We start from the raw sequence: 17,249 nt of genomic DNA on the forward strand, positions 1-17,249 counted from the left end.
CTGGTCTATTTCAGTTTAGTATGTCTCATGACTCCATTTTTGTAGATTGTAGATGTCCAGAACTTTAAACACATGTTCTAGATTTTTCCATGTGTTGGCACATAGCTGTTTTTCGTAATTCCTAATGATTCTTTTTATTTTGGTGGTGTCTTTTTTCATCTCTGGTATTAATGATTTCATCTCTGGTTTGGGTTTTATCCATCTTTTCTTGGTTCATTGAACCAATCATGTATCAGTTTTTTGTATTTTTCAGATGACCAGGTCTTCATTTCACTGATCTTTTGTATTTTTGTTTTAATTTTGTTATGTTGATTTCATGTGTAATTGTTCCTCTTCTCTACCAGTTTTGGCTTTGGTTTGCTGTTTTTCAAATGCTCCCAATAGATGAAATTGATGATTTATTTTAAGTTCATCCAACTTCTTGGTGTAGGCACTAGTTGCTCTCAACTTCTCTCTTAACATTGCTTTTTGATTTGTCCTACAAGTTTTCATGCATGGTGTTGTCCTCTTCATTCACTTCTGGAAATGTTTTATTTCCCACTGAAATCTTCTATGATCACTGTTCACTCTGAAGCTTTTCATACAGTCTCCTCTGTTTCCTCATTTTCTAGAGGTTCTTGAGATGTTGATTTCCAGTTTAGTTCTATCATTACAGGAAAAGACATGGTATGAGTTCAGGTTTGTTTTTTTTTTTTTAATTGACTGAAACTTGCTTTATGGCCTGGTGTATGACCTATCCTAGAGTAAGGCCTGTGTACTGATGAAAACAATGTGTATTTTGTCAGTGTGGGATGAAATGTTCTGTAGATACTTATCAGGTCAGTTTGGTCCATAGTATAAGTGATCTGTGTTGTTTCCTGGTTAATTTTCGAGTTTATCAATTTGGCTATTGAGGAAAGTGGGATTTTGAAATCCCAACTATAATTGTATTGATTTCTATGTCTCTTTAAATTAATTCACATTAAGATCACAGTAAGGTTTCAGGATGGGAAGCAGGGGAACAGTGGCTTACTGGAGCTTCAGGCACTGCACAGAGCTCACCTCTGTTTCTCCAGGATGAAGGGTACAGTTTGATACGACTCAAAATTACTTCTGACAACGAAAATTCATGTAACTATGAGCTGGGACTTCCTGGAAGAGGCAACACCGTGGAATATTCCTTCCCACGACACATATCAAATATGAGGAAGCTAGGAGACAGACAGCTTGCTTGGAGGCAGAGCACATGTAGCCATATAGACAATAAGGGAGTGGTGGGCAGCACAGGGCTGAGAGGATCACCCCACGAACAGGTCAAGAAGCCCATCAGACTACCGCATCCTGCTAGGGTACAACCAGCTCAGCCACCCCACCAAGTTCAGCCGGCAGATGAGAGTCAACAAAGTCATCGTCCATGAAGACTACAACAGGAAGTACCGCTTCGGGAGTGACATCACCCTGCTACAACTGGATGTCCCAGTGGATTTCAACTCTCACATCCTGCCAGCCTGCCTGCCAGACAACTCAACAGTGGTGCCCATGAATAGCTCGTGCTGGATAAGTGGCTGGGGGAGGCTCACTGAGGATGGTGAGTTGTAAGGGGCAGACAGAAAAAGAGGGAGGGTAGTCTGCATGGAAAGAGAACTGTTACATAATGTGATATGCTAATGAGCTATAGACATACACTTGTGATAGGAGATGCTCTTAAGATCAAGTAGCTAATGCAATGACAGGAGATCTCGGTGACCAATTCTGTAACAGGATTTTTTCTGATGGGCTTGCCAGCATTAGCATCTCTTCTCCTAACCCAGTGTCAGTCACATCGCCCAGTCCCTGGCACAGCTGAGAGGGACACTCCTTCACTAAGCACAAGAGCAGGCCAAGAGGATTGTCCAAGGCAGCTCTGAGTGTAGAGTCACAGCTCCAGTTGGGTCAGGGCTGGAGAAGCCATTAGGGCAGAGAGCAGCTGAGAACAGGCAAAGACCTGATCTTCAGTAGCCCTTGTCTGTCCAGCTCTTACCCTGATCAAGATTTTGGAACTGAATCAAACTTGGAGTCTAATGATTGTAGCCTATACACAGAAAACACTGCCCAGAAGGGAGCTTGCCTCAAGGGTGCCAGCCAAGACCAAGTTTCCAGTGGTCACATGTTGCTAAACCTGACTGCTCACAGCTGTCATCCTGCTAAGCCCTCCCTCTCCACCCCCACGTCTTTGCAGCCACCCTGACCTCTGTCCCCAGCCTTGTCTCCGCCCGCCCTTCACCCTGACACCCTCATTGTTCTGCCCTGGGCTAAGCACATCCTCAGAGAGGCCTTCTCCAGCCCTTGTGCTGCTTGTGCTCCTCTCACTGGCAAGCAGGTGCCAGACGGGGAGGGGTGGCTCCAACCACCCTCACACCTGTGTCTCCTCCTGCAGTTTTCCTGCCAGCGCCATTCCACCTGCAGGAAGCCAAGGTCAGCCTCATAGACCAAGACAGATGTGAGAAGTTTTACATTCCTCACCCAGCCATACCGCCAGACCAGGCTGTGACTGTGCAGGAAGACATGCTATGTGCCGGAGACACCAACGTTGAAAAGGGCATCTGCCGAGTAAGTGACGCAGGCAAGGTCAGCACCCTCTGGGTGTCACCCTGACACACACCTAAAGTCAGATATCTGCAGTTTTCATTCAGACCATCAGGGCTGGCTTCTAGTTAGCTTTTCTCCATGACCTGGTGAAGAGAAGCACACATCTTGATTGCCTTTTCCATAAGCTGTCCACACATTCTAGGGTAGAAGTTGCTCAACCGTGCGGCAGTGTGTCTTCCGTGTTGGGTCTTCAGAGCTCTTGATAGATTATGGATATAGGCCCATGGCCACACATGCATATTATGAACGCCTGCCCCCATTCTGTGTAACCTTTGCATTTCATGTGGGTGAAACACAGGCCTGGGGAGGAAGTAAGTGGCCCAAGGAAGTGAACAGCTTGGCCACTGTTGGGCACAGGGCAGGAGCTGGGTCCCCTCACTGCTCCTCAGGGCTGCCCCGTGTGTTCTTGCACGTTCCAGCAGTCTGTTGGACAGGGCTCTGGGGCTAGTTCCTCTCTGTACTCCTCCCTGAGATCTCTGATTATGTGGTCCCTGCCCATGAGGTCTCTGAGCATTGCCTCCAGTGGTCCTAACATTCACTCACATATCAAAGGAGACGCTGATTGCCTTGACCAATGAGCTTGAAAGACAGGAGTGCCTCTCCCATCCCTCCCTGCTCCCACCCTCACTAACTCAGCACTCTCTCTCCTCAGGGAGACTCTGGGGGACCCTTGTCCTGCTTCTTGAATGGTGCCTGGCATGTGGTGGGGTTGAGCAGCTGGAACTGGGACTGCCAAAGTCCCATTGGCTACAGCGTCTTTGTCAGGATCACCTACTTTGCCAACTGGATCAAGGAAAAGCAGCAGGGCAACCCCGCCCCCAACCCCTCCTCAGTTCCTCCTCAGGAGAAGCCCCCTGCCATGACCAATAACCCTATTCCCGAAGTGGGCACTGTGTGCCAGCCCAGCTTCTTCCTGGTACTGCTGTTGTCTGCCACTGTGCCGTTGCAGCTTGCCCTCCAGAGCCTGTGACAGGCCTGGCCGCCTCTCCAGGAGCCTCTGCTCAGGGCCCTGCACTTCCACACGTACTTCCATCTCAGGGTCTTCCTGTCCATCAGAGGTCAGCAGAAGTAAACCAAGTCAAGTAACTTTTCACTCCTGTGTCAGAGCTATCTGTGTCATTGCTATCCAGACCCCAGCAGGGCCAGCCAAGCCCCAGCCGTATCTCAGGATACCAGAGGGAAGGCAGTGCCAGGGTGGCCCTGAGATGGGCATCCTGAAGTCACCAAGTCCCAGGCAACTGTGACAGCCCTGGGCATGCACAGTGTCCTGCTGCTGTTCTGGACTGCGGCTGGCCAGCCTGTGGTACCCAGGAACCGGTCTCAGTCTCGGTGATTCAGATGGGTTGCTTTGGTCTGAGGGGATCCATCCTGCTGGCTACGACCTTCCTGGAGGTTAGGAAAAGATCAGAGACCAAAAGCAAGAGACTTGAGGTCAAGCACCCAAGCAGCTGGGACACCCAGGTGGGTCTGTGATGTAGACAGTGGGGAGTCCTGGGGTGCTGGCACAGCACAGAGCTAGGGCTCAGATGAACAGTTTCTGGCAAGCAAGCTGTGACAAGCCCCACCCACCTCACTGTGCTCCACTTGCCTCCTCTGTGAAATATTAGTCAATTCACTCTGACCTAGTGAGATGCTGCCCAGGGAAATGTCAATCCCCATGAGCCCTCACACCTGCCACTTGCTCTGAGCCTGCAGGTCCCTCAGCAGATGGGCTGCCCTGGGGCTGCTTCCACCCCAGTGGTTGCCAGGGGAGTCTTGCTGAGAAAAGGGTGCGAGAGAGACAAGGGGTGAGAGGTCTTACGTTGGATTTCAAAATCCTTTGGCACCACTTGGGCCACTGCAGTTGCATCTGAACCTGCATATTTGGATCTGAACCTGCAGCCTGACTCATGGATTCCAGGGGAAATCTGACTCTGCCTCTCATCCTTAGCTATGTGGTGGCAGTCCAGTGACTTGAATCCTCTGGCCTAACCAGGGCTTGGGATGACAAAGCATCAGTCCGGGTGCTGCTGTCCCCAAGAAGGAGCTTCTTTCCTTCCTGTTTTCCCACACATGGCTCTTCCCGAAGCCCAGGTCTGGGACCCAGAGACTGAGATAAAATCCACCACACTCACAGCCTGGGAGAAGCAAGGAGCTGGTCCCACACTGGACCTTCCCATCCACACATGTGTACCACCCCTCCTGGTCCCCTGGAGAGCCCCTCGCCCACCCAGCACAGGACCTGGCCCTTCTCTGAGGACTGTGGAAACATTGGTAAGAGACACTGCAGTGCATCTCCGGTAGCCAGCACACCCAGCCTGCTCTGTGATGAAGATGATGGGGGACACTGGGGTGCTGGAAGACTCTGGGATGCAGAGCACACCTGCCTATTCCCCTCTGCCTGGGATGTACTCCCTGCCCGACCTCCTAACACCTCTGTGGATGTCCTCACAGACATCACTATCCAAGGCCCAGAGGAGAGAGTTGATCTGATGGCGGGGAGCCCTGGCCCTCCCAGAGCTGAGGCTGGAGGCTCAGTGTCACCCCTAGTCCCATCTCACTGATGCTGCTGGCTTCAGTCTTGCCCTCATTAGCCCTGTCTGTGCCAGGATGCACGGTTATGGCCAAGGGCAATGGGTTAGTGCTCACCACCCCCTCAACAGCTCGGGAAGGTAGGGAAAGCACAGGACTGAACATGGTGACCACTGGGTACCAGGTACCTCAAAGCCCATCAGTGCAGCCTCAGGAGCCTTGCTGACAAAGCAGAGACGGGCGCCCATGGGGCCATTGATTTCTCCAAGGTGGATTGGTAAGTAAGTGACTAAAGCAAGGCTGGTCTCACTCCCAGTGCTGTGCTGCTTCCACCCTCACTCCTCATCTTCCTCTCTGTCAACATCTTCCTCCTCATTAGCTTACTCATGAGCATGGTCACCCCGCATCGTACTCTTGTTTGCTATCATCCTGTACTTCATCATCACTATCATCACCATTGTCCTGTCATTCTCCTCCTCACCTTCACTATCTTATTGACCAACGTGCCAGGTCATCTTTATTATCACCACATTCTCCTTTATCACCGTCCTCCTCCATTCCTCACCATTACCAGCTCCAGCATCATCACCAAAACCCTCCTCCTCCTCCTGCTGTCAGCGTCTTTCTCCTCTGCTTCACTGCCGTCACAATCCCAGCGTCATGGTTGCCCACACTGTCATCCCCTTCATCACCATTCCTGTCATAGTCATCCATGACACCAACAGCAACATTCTCACCATCTCCACTTCATCATGGCCACCATCCACCACCAGCAGCACCAGGAGTTTTTTAATTGGAAAGTCATACACCGAGTGGAGGAGAGACAGAGAGAAAGATCTTCCATCTGATGTTTCACTCCCCAGGTGGCTTCAAAGGCCAGAGCTGCACCGAATTGAATCCAGGAGTCAGGAGACTCTCCAGGTCTCCCACACAGGTTCAGGGTCCCAAGGCCTTGGATTGTCCTCCACTGCTTTCCCAAACCACAAGCAGGGAGCTAGATGGGAAGCAGGGCCACTGGGATTAGAACTGGTAACTATATGGGATCCTGGGGCGTGCAAGGTGAGGACTTTAGCCACTAGGCTACTTCACCTGGCCCTAGCAGCAGCAGCATTTTACAAAACTCTCTGTGCTCCTTATTCACCATTGTAATCATCATCACCACCATTTCAAAATGAACAACGCGGTTATCTTCACTATCCTCATCACCACAGTCAGCACCATCCTTACCATCAGCACCAGCATCACCAACATCACCATGCTCATCACCTCCCCGTCATTGGCACATTGTCCTCACGGAGCTCAGAAGATGGATGGCAGGGTCCCTGAATCCCAGCTTCCACCACCCACCTCCACAACATTCTCCTCCCACAATGTGAGCACCAGGGGAACTGCCCAACTTCCACCTGTCCCTGGCCTCCTCAAGCCTCATTAGCTGTGGAGACAAACAGTATTTGACAAATGTCCAGTCATGCTCTGTCATGTCCCAGAGTTTCACTCCTTTCAAGAGAGAATTTATGGGTCATTACTGTCACCTACAGAACCAGCATCCCATATGATGTAGGATAGAATTAGGCTGCTCCACAGTCCATCTTGCTAATGTGCCTCAGAGAGCAGCAGCAGATGGCCCAAGTACTTTGGTCCCTGCACTCATGTGGAAGACCTGGAAGAACGGAAGAATCCCTGGACTCCTGGATTCTACCTGGCCCAGCCTCAGCTGTTATGCTCATTGCAGGAGTAGACCATCAGTTAGAAGAATTCTCTCTCTTTCTCTCCTTCTGCCTCTGCCTCTCTGTAACTCTGCATTTAAAGGAAATAAAGAGATTTTTTAAAAGTCACTGAATACATGTCATTGTACCACCTGTTGGGTACCCATTTGTGCATTTTACATATCTGGCTGGCATCCACTTCCTGGCTATTGTGAACAATCAAGTGTGAACATGCTTTGCAAACTCCTTTCCAGGTCCTCATTCCACTGCTCTGCTGTGTATACCTGGAAGGGAAATTTCTGATATCCCGGAATTCCGCCTAAAGTTTTCTCTTATTTGCTTGTTTGCTTCTGACCTTTTAAAATATAACCATCACAGTATTGAGAGGTCTATATCCTTGTGATTTGCTCATCCATTTCTTATTGATGCTATAACTAGCCAAGGCTTGCCCTCTAAGGATTGATGTTTTGCAAGCTCTCACCCACATTTGTTTGAGTATCTCAGTCTCATATTTGTTCTCTTACTGTGTTTCAAATAATTTTAAAATTGGTTTTAAGAGAAGGAAATAGAGCCCAGCATGATGCCTTGATGGCTAAATTCTCTCGTATAAGCACAGGGATCCCATGTGAATGTTGGATCATGTCTCAGCTGCTCTGCTTCCCATCCAGCTCCTTTTGATGCCGGGGAAAGCTGTCGAGAACGGCCCAAAGCCTTGGGACCCTGCATCTGCATGGGATACCAGGAACAAGCTCCTGCCTTCTGGCTTTAGGTATGCTCAGCTTTGGCCACTGTAGCCAATTGGAAAGTGAACCAGTGGGCGAAAGAACTCTGCCAAGCCCTAGTAAATCTCATCTACCTATCAGTAAAGGTTAATAAATGTCAAAATAAAAATATAAAGATTGCCAAGAAGCAGTAACTCTTTCCCTTCATTCCCTTCTTTGAGAATGTAACTGAGCGACAGGGAAGACCGGGGCTTAAGAATGTGGGATCCAGTCAGTAGGTTCATCCACAAGACTCAGGGGACCAACAGCACAAAATGTGGAGAAAATGTGCTCCCTTCATGTGGGGTTGGGGTGGTGAGACAGCACTACAACAGGAGGAGAGTCTGGCAAGCAGGTTGTGGAGCACACCTTGTGGATGTGGGGAGGACCTGAGCCAGGATCTCGACCCGCTGCTGGTGAGCCACACAGTGCCCAATCCCGTCGGAGAGTGGAAGGGAGCTGTATGAAGGAGGACGGTCCCTGGCAGAGTGTGGGATGCCACCAGGCCTGGGAGGGCTATATGGGGTTCCTATATGACCCTGTGCAAGCTCATGAGCTGGCAGTTGCCACTTAGTTTGTGCGTCTAAGAAGCAAATGAAAACAATTTCAGGAGATGACATCAGCATCAGCTGAGGGGGTACATAACTCCCTCTAATGCTCCAGCAAACACCAACTAGGGGTCCTGGAAGTCAGAGGCTCCTGAGGTCATTCTTCCACAACAGGCTGGCAGCTCCCAGCCCTGACTGCAACCCACCGGGCGGGGTGCCCTAGCACACTGACCTCTCCATAATTGGAGGATTGTTCTCATCCTCCTAGGGTGTTCGTAAATAACCCCCAGCTCAGCAGCGGCAGTTACTCTGTAACGTGCTGTTGACCACGAGCACACTGAACGCTCATGGGGCGAGCAGAAGCCAACTGTCAGGATGGGAGGCAGTAGGAGGGGGCGCACAGGGCTAGGCTGGCAAGGGGCCTGCGCACTGGCCATTCCCCTGCTCTGGCTGTGCCTCCTATCTCTGTGTACCCAGACCAAGCTGTCCAATGGGAACAATCAGAACCTGGCTGAGGGTGAGTGGGCCTGCGCAGTGCTAGGCAGAGAGGGCAGTTGAGGACTTCGTCCTCCCCGTGACCGGAACGTTAGCCAGGAGAACTCAGCAGGGCCATGTGTGCCTCTGGGAGCTCTTGGAGGTTGGTGGCTGGAGGCTAGTTGCAGAAGACTACAGTTTGTAACTCTGTGGTGGACCTTGAGTGAGGTGAACCATCTCCTCCTCCCTCTTCTTCCCCTCCACCCGCCTGTACCACCAGGAGGTGTGTGGTCACATGGCCGTTGTCACTTCAGCCTGGGAACTGAGACCAGGACCCACGGGAGCTCCTGAGCTCCATGATGCAGACGTTTGGGGACAATCAGATCTGGTGTCTGGGACTTGGCACCTAACTGCTGATGTTGCCCCCACAGTATGCGGGAGAAGCAGAGTCACAGGGAAGATCTTTGGTGGTCAGGCGGCAGGGCCAGAGCGGTGGCCTTGGCAGGCCAGTTTGGTTTACAACGGCCGGCACATCTGCGGAGCCATCCTCATTGCCAGCAACTGGGTGATCTCTGCTGCTCACTGCTTCCGAAGGTGCGTCTCTGCACGAATTGGCTGTAGATGTGTGGCTTCATTGCTGGGATTTTTTATTGTGTTGGTTTTCCTGTCTTTTGTTGTACTTCGACCTTGATTACTATGCCCTGTAGTACATCTTGAAGTCTGACATGCTGATGCCTCCATGTTTTTTTTTTTTTGTCTATGATTGTTCTAGCTGCCTAGAGTTTCTTATGTTTCTATATCAATTTTAGCATCACGTTGTCTAGATAAGAGAGGACATTTGATGATACTAACTGTGCCTCCCACCACTGTGTGCCCGGACCAAGAACATGTTCTATTTTTCATTACTTGTGTCCTCTTACGTGCCTTTCCTTAGCACTTTCGTCGCCTTTGTTGTAGAGGTCTTTCATATCCTTGGTTAAGTTCATTCCGAGGTTTCAGAATATTTTGGAGCTCTTGTGAAGCAACTGATCTTACAAGTTCCTTCTCAGCCATGGGATCGTTTGTGTCTAGGAAGGCCACTGATGTTTGTATGTTGCTCTTCAACCTACAACTCTCCCAAACTCTATCGTGAGAAGAGTTATCCTAGGGCATGATAGCAGTTCAGTGCATAAAGGACCATGTCATCCACCACCAATTTGGATCCTTTCCAATTTGTATCCCTTTGTCTTCTTTTTCTTGCCTAATCATTCTGGGTAAACTTTGAGGATGAGAACGACAATAGAGAAAGTAAGCATGCAAGTCTGGTTGTAGATCTTAAAACTTCAAACTTTTTCTCATTCAACATGATGCTCACGGTGGGCACGCCATATATTGCCTTGATTGTATGGAGAAGTACTCCTATTACACATAATTTCGTAAGCTTTTTTTTTCTCATCTTGAAGAGATATTGTATTTTATAGAATCTTGTCTGCCTCTTTGAGGTAATTCTATCATTTGATTCTTCAGTTTGTTACTGTGATATGGCACTCATGTCACTTTTTTTTAGATTTACATATTTCCAATCATCCTTGCACACTAGGGATAAATTTCACTTGGTGTGGGTGAATGATCTTTCTGATTTGTTGTTGGAATTGATTAGCTGGTATTTTGTTGAGAATTTTTACATCTATGTCCATCGTGGGTGTTGGTCTATAGTTCTCTTTGTTGTGTCTTTGATTTGGGGATTAAGGTGATATTGGCCCCATTTAAGGAGTTTTGGGAGGATTCCCTCTCTTTTGGATGTTTTGAATAGTTTGAGAATTGGAAGTAGTTCTTTTTGCAGTGTTTGATCGAGTCCAACAGTAACGCCATCTGGTCGTGGGCTTTTCTTGTTGGGAGGCTCTTTGTCACTGATTCAATCTCCATCTCGGTTTTCAGTCTATTCAGACTTTCTTCACCATCAGGAATCAGCTTTAGTAGGTTGCAGGTGTCTAAATGAACCCATTTTTCCTGGTTTTCCAACTTGTTGTAGTAATTCCTGATGATTCTTTTTATTTCTGTGCAATCCACAGCTACATCTTCTTTTCCTTCTCTGGTGTTAATAATTTGGGTGCTTTCTGTTTTTTTCTTAGTTACTTGAGTGTTCTCCAAAACCACAGATCTTCATCTCAATGATCTCTATTTTTCTTTCAGTTTAGTTTATTTCTACTCTAATTTCTCTTCACTAGTTTGGGGTTGGTTTATTGTTTCTCCTTGATCCTTCCAAAGCATTGCTAGAACATTTAGTTGATGCTTTTCTAACTTCTTGATGCAGACATTGGTCTGTACCAATTTCCTTCTTAACACTGCTTTTCCTGTATCCCCTAAGTTTTCAAACATTGTGCTTGCATCTCCATTTGTTTCCAGAAATTTTTCATTTCTCTTTTGATTCCTCCTATGGCTCACTGTTCTTTGAGGAGCATGTGGTGTGGTATTCAGGTGTTTGCATGTTTTCTAGAGTTCCTAAAATTGCTTATGTCCAGCTTCATTCCATGGCAATCAGAAAAGACACAAGATGTGATCTCAGTTTTGAGCTTGCTGAAACTTGTTTAATGACCGAGTGTATGGCCTATCTTAGAATAAGTGCCATGAATGCATGAAAAGAATACATATTCTGCAACTGAGGGATGACCTGTTTTGTCCATATCGATTAGGTCAGTTTGGTCGAGAGGATAGTTTAGGTCTATTGTTTCCTTTATTGAGTTTCTGCCCTGTTGGTTTGTCCACTGATGACAGTGGGGTGCTGAAATCCACCATTCTTGTTGTACTGGAGTCTGTGTCCCCTTTTAGATGCAGTGATAAATATTTTAAATAGCCAGGTGTTCTGGCACTGGGTGCACATGCATTTCCAATAGGCAGAGCTTCTTGTTGAATTGATGCCTTGCTCATGATGTAATGCCTGTTTGTGTCTCTTTTACACTTTCCATGCTGAAGTCTATTTTCTCTGATATCAATGTGGCTATACCTGCTCACTTATGCTTTCTATTAGTATGAAATATCTTTTCCATTCTTTCAGTCTATGTGTATCTTTATTGGTGAGATATCTTATGCATAGGCAGCACATAGAAAGGTCTTGCTTTGGATCCATTCAGCCAGTCTGACTCCTACTAAAAGTGGAATAATTCAGGCCATCGACAATCAGTTTTGTTATTGAGAAATAACGCCTCAGTCCTGCCATTCTTCCTTAAATATTCCTATTGTTTGTCTTGATTTCCTCTGTACTTTCACTAGGAAGTTTTCTGCCTCTACCTGCTTGCATAATGGTGACATCACTCTGTGTCTGTGCAGAACCCTTGGCATCATTTCTAAGGCTGGACAAGCAGCAAGAAATTCTTTCAAGTGCTGTGCATCTTAGAAGGTATTCACTTTGCCTTCCTCTATAGCAAATGGGAGCTTTGCTGGGTGCAGGATTCTGGATTGGCAGTTTCTTTCATTTAGGACTTGGACTGTGTGACCAGTCTCTCCTAGCTTAAGAGTTTCTAGAATGTCAAAATAAATTTTATTAGAATGTCAAAATAAATTTTATTGAAAAAAAAAGAGTTTCTGATAAGAAAACTGTTGTTATTCTCATTCAGGATCCACTGCAGTTAATCTGGCATTTCTCACACACATATTTAGAATCCATATTGTTTCACTACATAAAATGCTGAGGATTGTTTTTGATCATGTGTATCAGTATTTTTATGTGCTTTCTGTGCCTGTCCCTGTGTTTCTCCATTTTGGGGAAGTCTTCTATTATCACCTCTCTGAATAGACCTTCTGATCCCTTCTCTTTTTCTATACCTCCAGGAACTTTGTTACCATTCCATAAACAATCTCAAATACTAGTTTAGTTTCTCTAATTTTTTCATCTTTTTTTTTTTTTGTCTGTGACTTTGCCCAGGATTTGTCTTCTGGCATCACTAAGTCTGTTGTTGAGGCTTGTTGCTGTGGTTTCTATTAGGCGTGTTGTGTTGTTCAGTGTGGTAGAGCTCTTCTATTGTTATCAGAGGTAAGGGTCTGATCATACCTGGCACCCAGCCCCTCTGATACCTGCCACATCAGAGGTGGCATGATTCTTTGGACACTTGAGCTTCAGCAGCCTCTTGTTGCTCCTTCTACAGAAATCTATATCTAGTAGCACCTCTGAGTACCATGGCCTTGTCAGTTCAGATTGGGCATTGAGGCCATGGGAGTGTGGGGCAGATGATGATGAGAATAGTTCACTCCTCCTGTGTATCTTGGTCTCCCTATGTTCTCAGAGTAGAAAGTTTGTGAGTCTCCGTCACTGAAAGCCATAGCATCCAGCAGGCCTGGGGGCTGAGCCCTGGTTGTGTGGAGGGTGGACAACAAGGATGCAGGAGGGCAACCCAGCACTGAGAGGAACTCCCGTCCACAGGTCCCAAAACCCAATGGACTACCGCATCCTGCTAGGGTACAACCAGCTCAGCAAGCCCAGTAGGTTCAGCAGGCAGATCAGAATCGATAAGGTCATCATCCATGAAGATTACAACAGGAAGTACCGCTTCGGCAGTGACATCACTCTGTTACAACTGGTTCTCCCTGTGGATTTCAACTCTCACATCCGGCCTGCCTGCCTCCCAGACAATGAGACCATGTTGCCCATGAATAGCTCGTGCTGGATAACTGGCTGGGGGATGTTCGCTGAGGATGGTGAGTTGTTAGGGACAGACCGCTAGGAAAAGATGCAGCAAGGTCTGCATGAAGAGAGGAGAAATGTTACAAAGGTAGTGTACAAATAAGGTCATAAAATACACTTGTGATGAAACAAGAGTAGCAGGTGATGCTGGCATGATTAGGGGGCTTATGAGATGGCACAAGATCTCAGTGGCCAAGAAAAGTCAGGATTTCTTTGACAGGCAAGTCAGTCAACGTTTTTGCTCTAACTCCCAGTGCCAGTCACAGTGCCAGTCACTAGCACAGCTGAGAGGGATCCACATTCTCTCTCACAGGAGGAGGGCAAAGACGATTCTCCAAGACAAAGTGAGAGTCGAACAAGCTTCCGTTGAGTCACAGGTTGAGAAGCCATTAGGACAGGGAGTAGCTGATAGCAGCCAAAGATTTGACCTTTAGTAGCTCTTCTCTGTCCATGCCCTCCCCTGGTTGAAGCGTAATGGCTGTGAGACTGCGTACAACATATTCTGCATAGGAGGGAACCATCTTTGTTACCCTGTGCTCCCAGGATGGACTCAGACCAGAACTGTGGGTGGCCTGTGGAAGCAGAGTCCACGTATCCAGAGGCCACTCAGTCCTGAGCAGGATCAGTCACAACGGTCATCTTGCCAAGCCCACCTAATGCTTATCAGCTTTGCCACCACTACAGCCAGCCCGGGTCACCAGATCACCATCCATCGCTCCCTGCACCAGGCTCTCAGCAGGCTCACTAGGCAGGCAGAGGGGTTACTGGAGGCCCAGGGCAGCTCTGTGATTGTTTCCTGATCTGATTAGGATGAAATCCCACCCACACCCTGCCTGCTCTGGGCCTGTAATGCCTGTGTCTCCTTTCTTCACCACCCATCCCCACATCTTTGCAGTCACACCAAACTCTGTCCCAGTTCCTCCCACACATGCCCTTCACCCTGGCACCCGGTTGTCTCTCCCTGCATCTTCAGAGAGGCCTTGTCTGGCTCTGTGTGCTGGAGAGGATGCCTCCCACTGGCAAGCAGGTGTGTGTATGTGTGTTTTGTGGGGAGGCACATCTAAGGAAGCTCTCACACCTGTGTCTCCTCCCACAGTTTTAGTGCCAACAACTTCCCACCTGCAGGAGGCCAACGTCAGCCTTGCAGACCAAGACAAATGCAAGAGGTTTTACATTCCCCCTCCAGGCACGCCTCTAGACCAAGTGGTGACTGTACATGAAGACATGATATGTTCCGGTGGCTTTTGGGATGACAAGACCATCTGCCCAGTAAGTGAGGCAGACAGGGATCAGCCATCCTCTGTCCCATGCTGTGTGTGTCCTCTGGACACTGCCCCAGCTCTGACTTCCACTTCCTCAGCCCAGCCCGAGGACACTTCTCGCCAGCTTCCCTACATCACTCGGGTCCATGCCAATAGCCTCCTGTGTCTTTACACAGGCTGTTAAAGCATAGCATGGTTTCCAATGTTCTGTTTTAGGGCTCAAAATCATGATGAAGCCAGCACCCAAAGGGGCCCACACGAAACCCAGGTCCTCTCAGTCACCTCCCAAAGAGCCCTGTGCAGGTTTCTGAAGGTCAGTGCCTGTTTGTGAGAGTCTATACCAAATGCTCTCCTACAGGAAACAGGCTCTGCCCAGCTTCTCCAACAGCATCCCATGGTGTGGCTTGAGTTGTGCATTCTACTGCTGTGTCATGCTTTAGTTGTTGGCTTTGGAGCATTCCATGTGAGCTCACTGCAGTAGCACAGCTATGAAGATTGTGTGTGTGTGTGTATGTGTGTGTTCCTTCCTATTGGTGTCACAGTGATGCCACACAGCTCCACATTGTGGGATGTTAACTTGCTCATCTGCTATGCATCATCCAGGCAGCCCCCCAACTTGATGATGCCAATTAGCTGTTCCTTCTTCAGTGAGACAGGCCACATGACACCCTGTTTGCCCCCTCCCCCCAAACCCACTCCAGCTCAGATACCTGCAATTTTCACCTTAACTATCCGGGGTGGCTTCTGGCTTGCTTGTCTCGCTTGCCCTGTGAGAAGCACCCATCTTGATTGCCTTTGCCGGAAACTGCCCCAGGCAGCCTCCAGCAGCAACCTGTTCTGCCAGCCACTGCCATACCTTCTCTGGTAGTTGCTTTCTGGCCACTGGACCTGCCCAATCTGCAGCCACAGTCCCATTCTGGATCTTGCTTAGGTCATTGCCTCCCTGCTGTGTGAGTCTGTGTTCGGTGCCTGTGCGGGATGCAGGCAGGCCTCTCTTTCCTCAGGGACATTCTCTAATGATGTGGGTCCAGCAGCCCCTTTAGGTTACTTCCATGCCCAGTGTGTCTCATTCCGAATGCTACTGGCAGGTTCTGTCCACTGGGGCATCACTGCTTGCCGGTGCACACTGCTCAGAGCATGGCTGTCATGCTGGGATTTCTTGGGTCCTACTAATCATCATGAGATGGGATCTTCCACGGTGGTGTCGGACACCTTCAACCTCCTGCCCAGCCATACCTGGGGACCCAAACCTCAACAAATCTACCAGCCCAGGGAAGATTCTAAAGAAGCTCAACCAGGAGGTTGAGGATACACTGGAAACTTTATGATGTCAGCAGCAAAGGCACGGGTTGGGGACAATGCTGCACTATGGACTTGGTACAAAACCACAGGCTACACCTCCAAGCTGAACACCCAGCCAGTCCTGGCATGGAACCCAATACCCTGCCTTCTTCCTCTTTGGTGGGAAAGTGTGGGGAGTTGGAAGGCAGTTGTGCTGCTCCTTGGGGCTGCCCCGTGTGTTCTTGCCGGTCCAACAATGTTTAGGACAGGACTCTGTAGCTGGATTCTCTGTATCCTCCTGTGATCCCTGTATCTCTGGTCTCTATGTATTGTTCTTGGTGATCCTGACATTCACCCACATAGACAGGGGAGACACCTGATTGCTGTGTTGCCCACGCATACTTGCAAAGCAAAAAGAGTGGCCCCCCTATCCCTCCATGCTTCCAACTCCAATAACCCTGCTCTCTCTCTCACCCTCTCTCTTTCTCCCTCTCTCCCAGGGAGACACTGGGGGCCCCTTGGTCTGCTTCCTGAATGAGGCCTGGCACCTCGTGGGTGTCACCAGCTGGGGTTGGCACTGCCGCAGACCTGTCGGCTACAGCGTCTCTGTCAGGGTCACCTACTTTTCCAACTGGATCAAGGACAAGCAGCGGGTCACTCCAATACCCAACCCCTCTGCTGCCCCTCCTGAGGAGACGCCCCCTGCCATGACCAATGTCTACATTCCTGAAGAGGGCACAGCGTGCCTCAGGCCAAGAGTCTTCCTGGTGTTGCTGTCACCTGCAACCCTGCTGCTGCTGCTTCTCCTCCAGAGCCTGTGATGGGCTGACCCCACCTCCACACAGAGCCTCCACCCCAAGCCCGGACCCTCCACATGCAGCTCCATCTCATGGTCCTCCTGTCCAGCAGGGGTCAGCAGAAGTAAACCAAGTCAAGAAACTTCTCACTCCCGTGTCAGAGACCTCTGTCATTGCACTGATCCCACCAGGGCCAGCCAAACCCCAGCCAGGACTCTCCCTGGAAGGCAAAGCCAGGGCCGCCCGACATGGGCACCCTGATGTCCACTGTCCCAGACAGATGCTGCTCTCCTCTTTGGATGTGTACAGTGTCTCACTGCTGAGCCAGACCCTGGTGGCCAGACCCTGGTGGCCAGGAACCAGTCTCAGTCATTTAGCAGGGTCCCTGTAGTTGGAGAGGGGCTTCCATCCCTCTTGGGAGCAGGACCCTGGCAGACTAAGTTTTCCTAGGAGCTAAGGGTAAGTGACGAGATTGAAAGAGAGGCTATAGGCCAGACTCCCAGGCACTGGGACATCCAGGTTGGTGTGTAATGTGGACTTTGTGGAACATTGAGCTGCTGGACAATGGGGAGTTGGGCTTAGCTGAGCAAGCTCAGGTGTTACTTACTATGAGTCCTGAGCTATTTCCACACTCACTGTCAGTCT

The 17,249-nt window shown here is 49.1% G+C and overlaps 1 protein-coding gene across 1 annotated transcript; it reads left to right on the forward strand.

The window, feature by feature from the left end:
- Window positions 1–6,289: 6,289 nt before the first annotated feature.
- On the forward strand, window positions 6,290–16,628 carry LOC121155704 (serine protease 40-like). Its single transcript, XM_040979164.1, has 6 exons — window positions 6,290–6,490; window positions 8,611–8,650; window positions 9,039–9,201; window positions 13,004–13,278; window positions 14,361–14,533; window positions 16,308–16,628. The coding sequence occupies exons 1-6, from the start codon at window positions 6,290–6,292 to the stop codon at window positions 16,626–16,628; spliced, it is 1,173 nt and encodes a 390-aa protein (XP_040835098.1).
- The last annotated feature ends 621 nt before the right edge of the window (window positions 16,629–17,249 follow it).

This window comes from Ochotona curzoniae, unplaced genomic scaffold (assembly GCF_017591425.1).
Source record: "Ochotona curzoniae isolate NIBS_2020 unplaced genomic scaffold, NIBS_Ocur_1.0 contig_3037, whole genome shotgun sequence".
Lineage (NCBI taxonomy): Eukaryota > Metazoa > Chordata > Mammalia > Lagomorpha > Ochotonidae > Ochotona > Ochotona curzoniae.

Coding starts and splice junctions, on each gene's coding strand:
- LOC121155704 (XM_040979164.1), top strand. CDS start 6,290: ATGAACAACGCGGTTATCTTCACTATCCTCATCACCACAGTCAGCACC. Junction 9,202..13,003: donor GCTGCTCACTGCTTCCGAAG/GTGCGTCTCTGC, acceptor TCCCGTCCACAG/GTCCCAAAACCCAATGGACT. Junction 14,534..16,307: donor ATGACAAGACCATCTGCCCA/GTAAGTGAGGCA, acceptor CCTCTCTCCCAG/GGAGACACTGGGGGCCCCTT.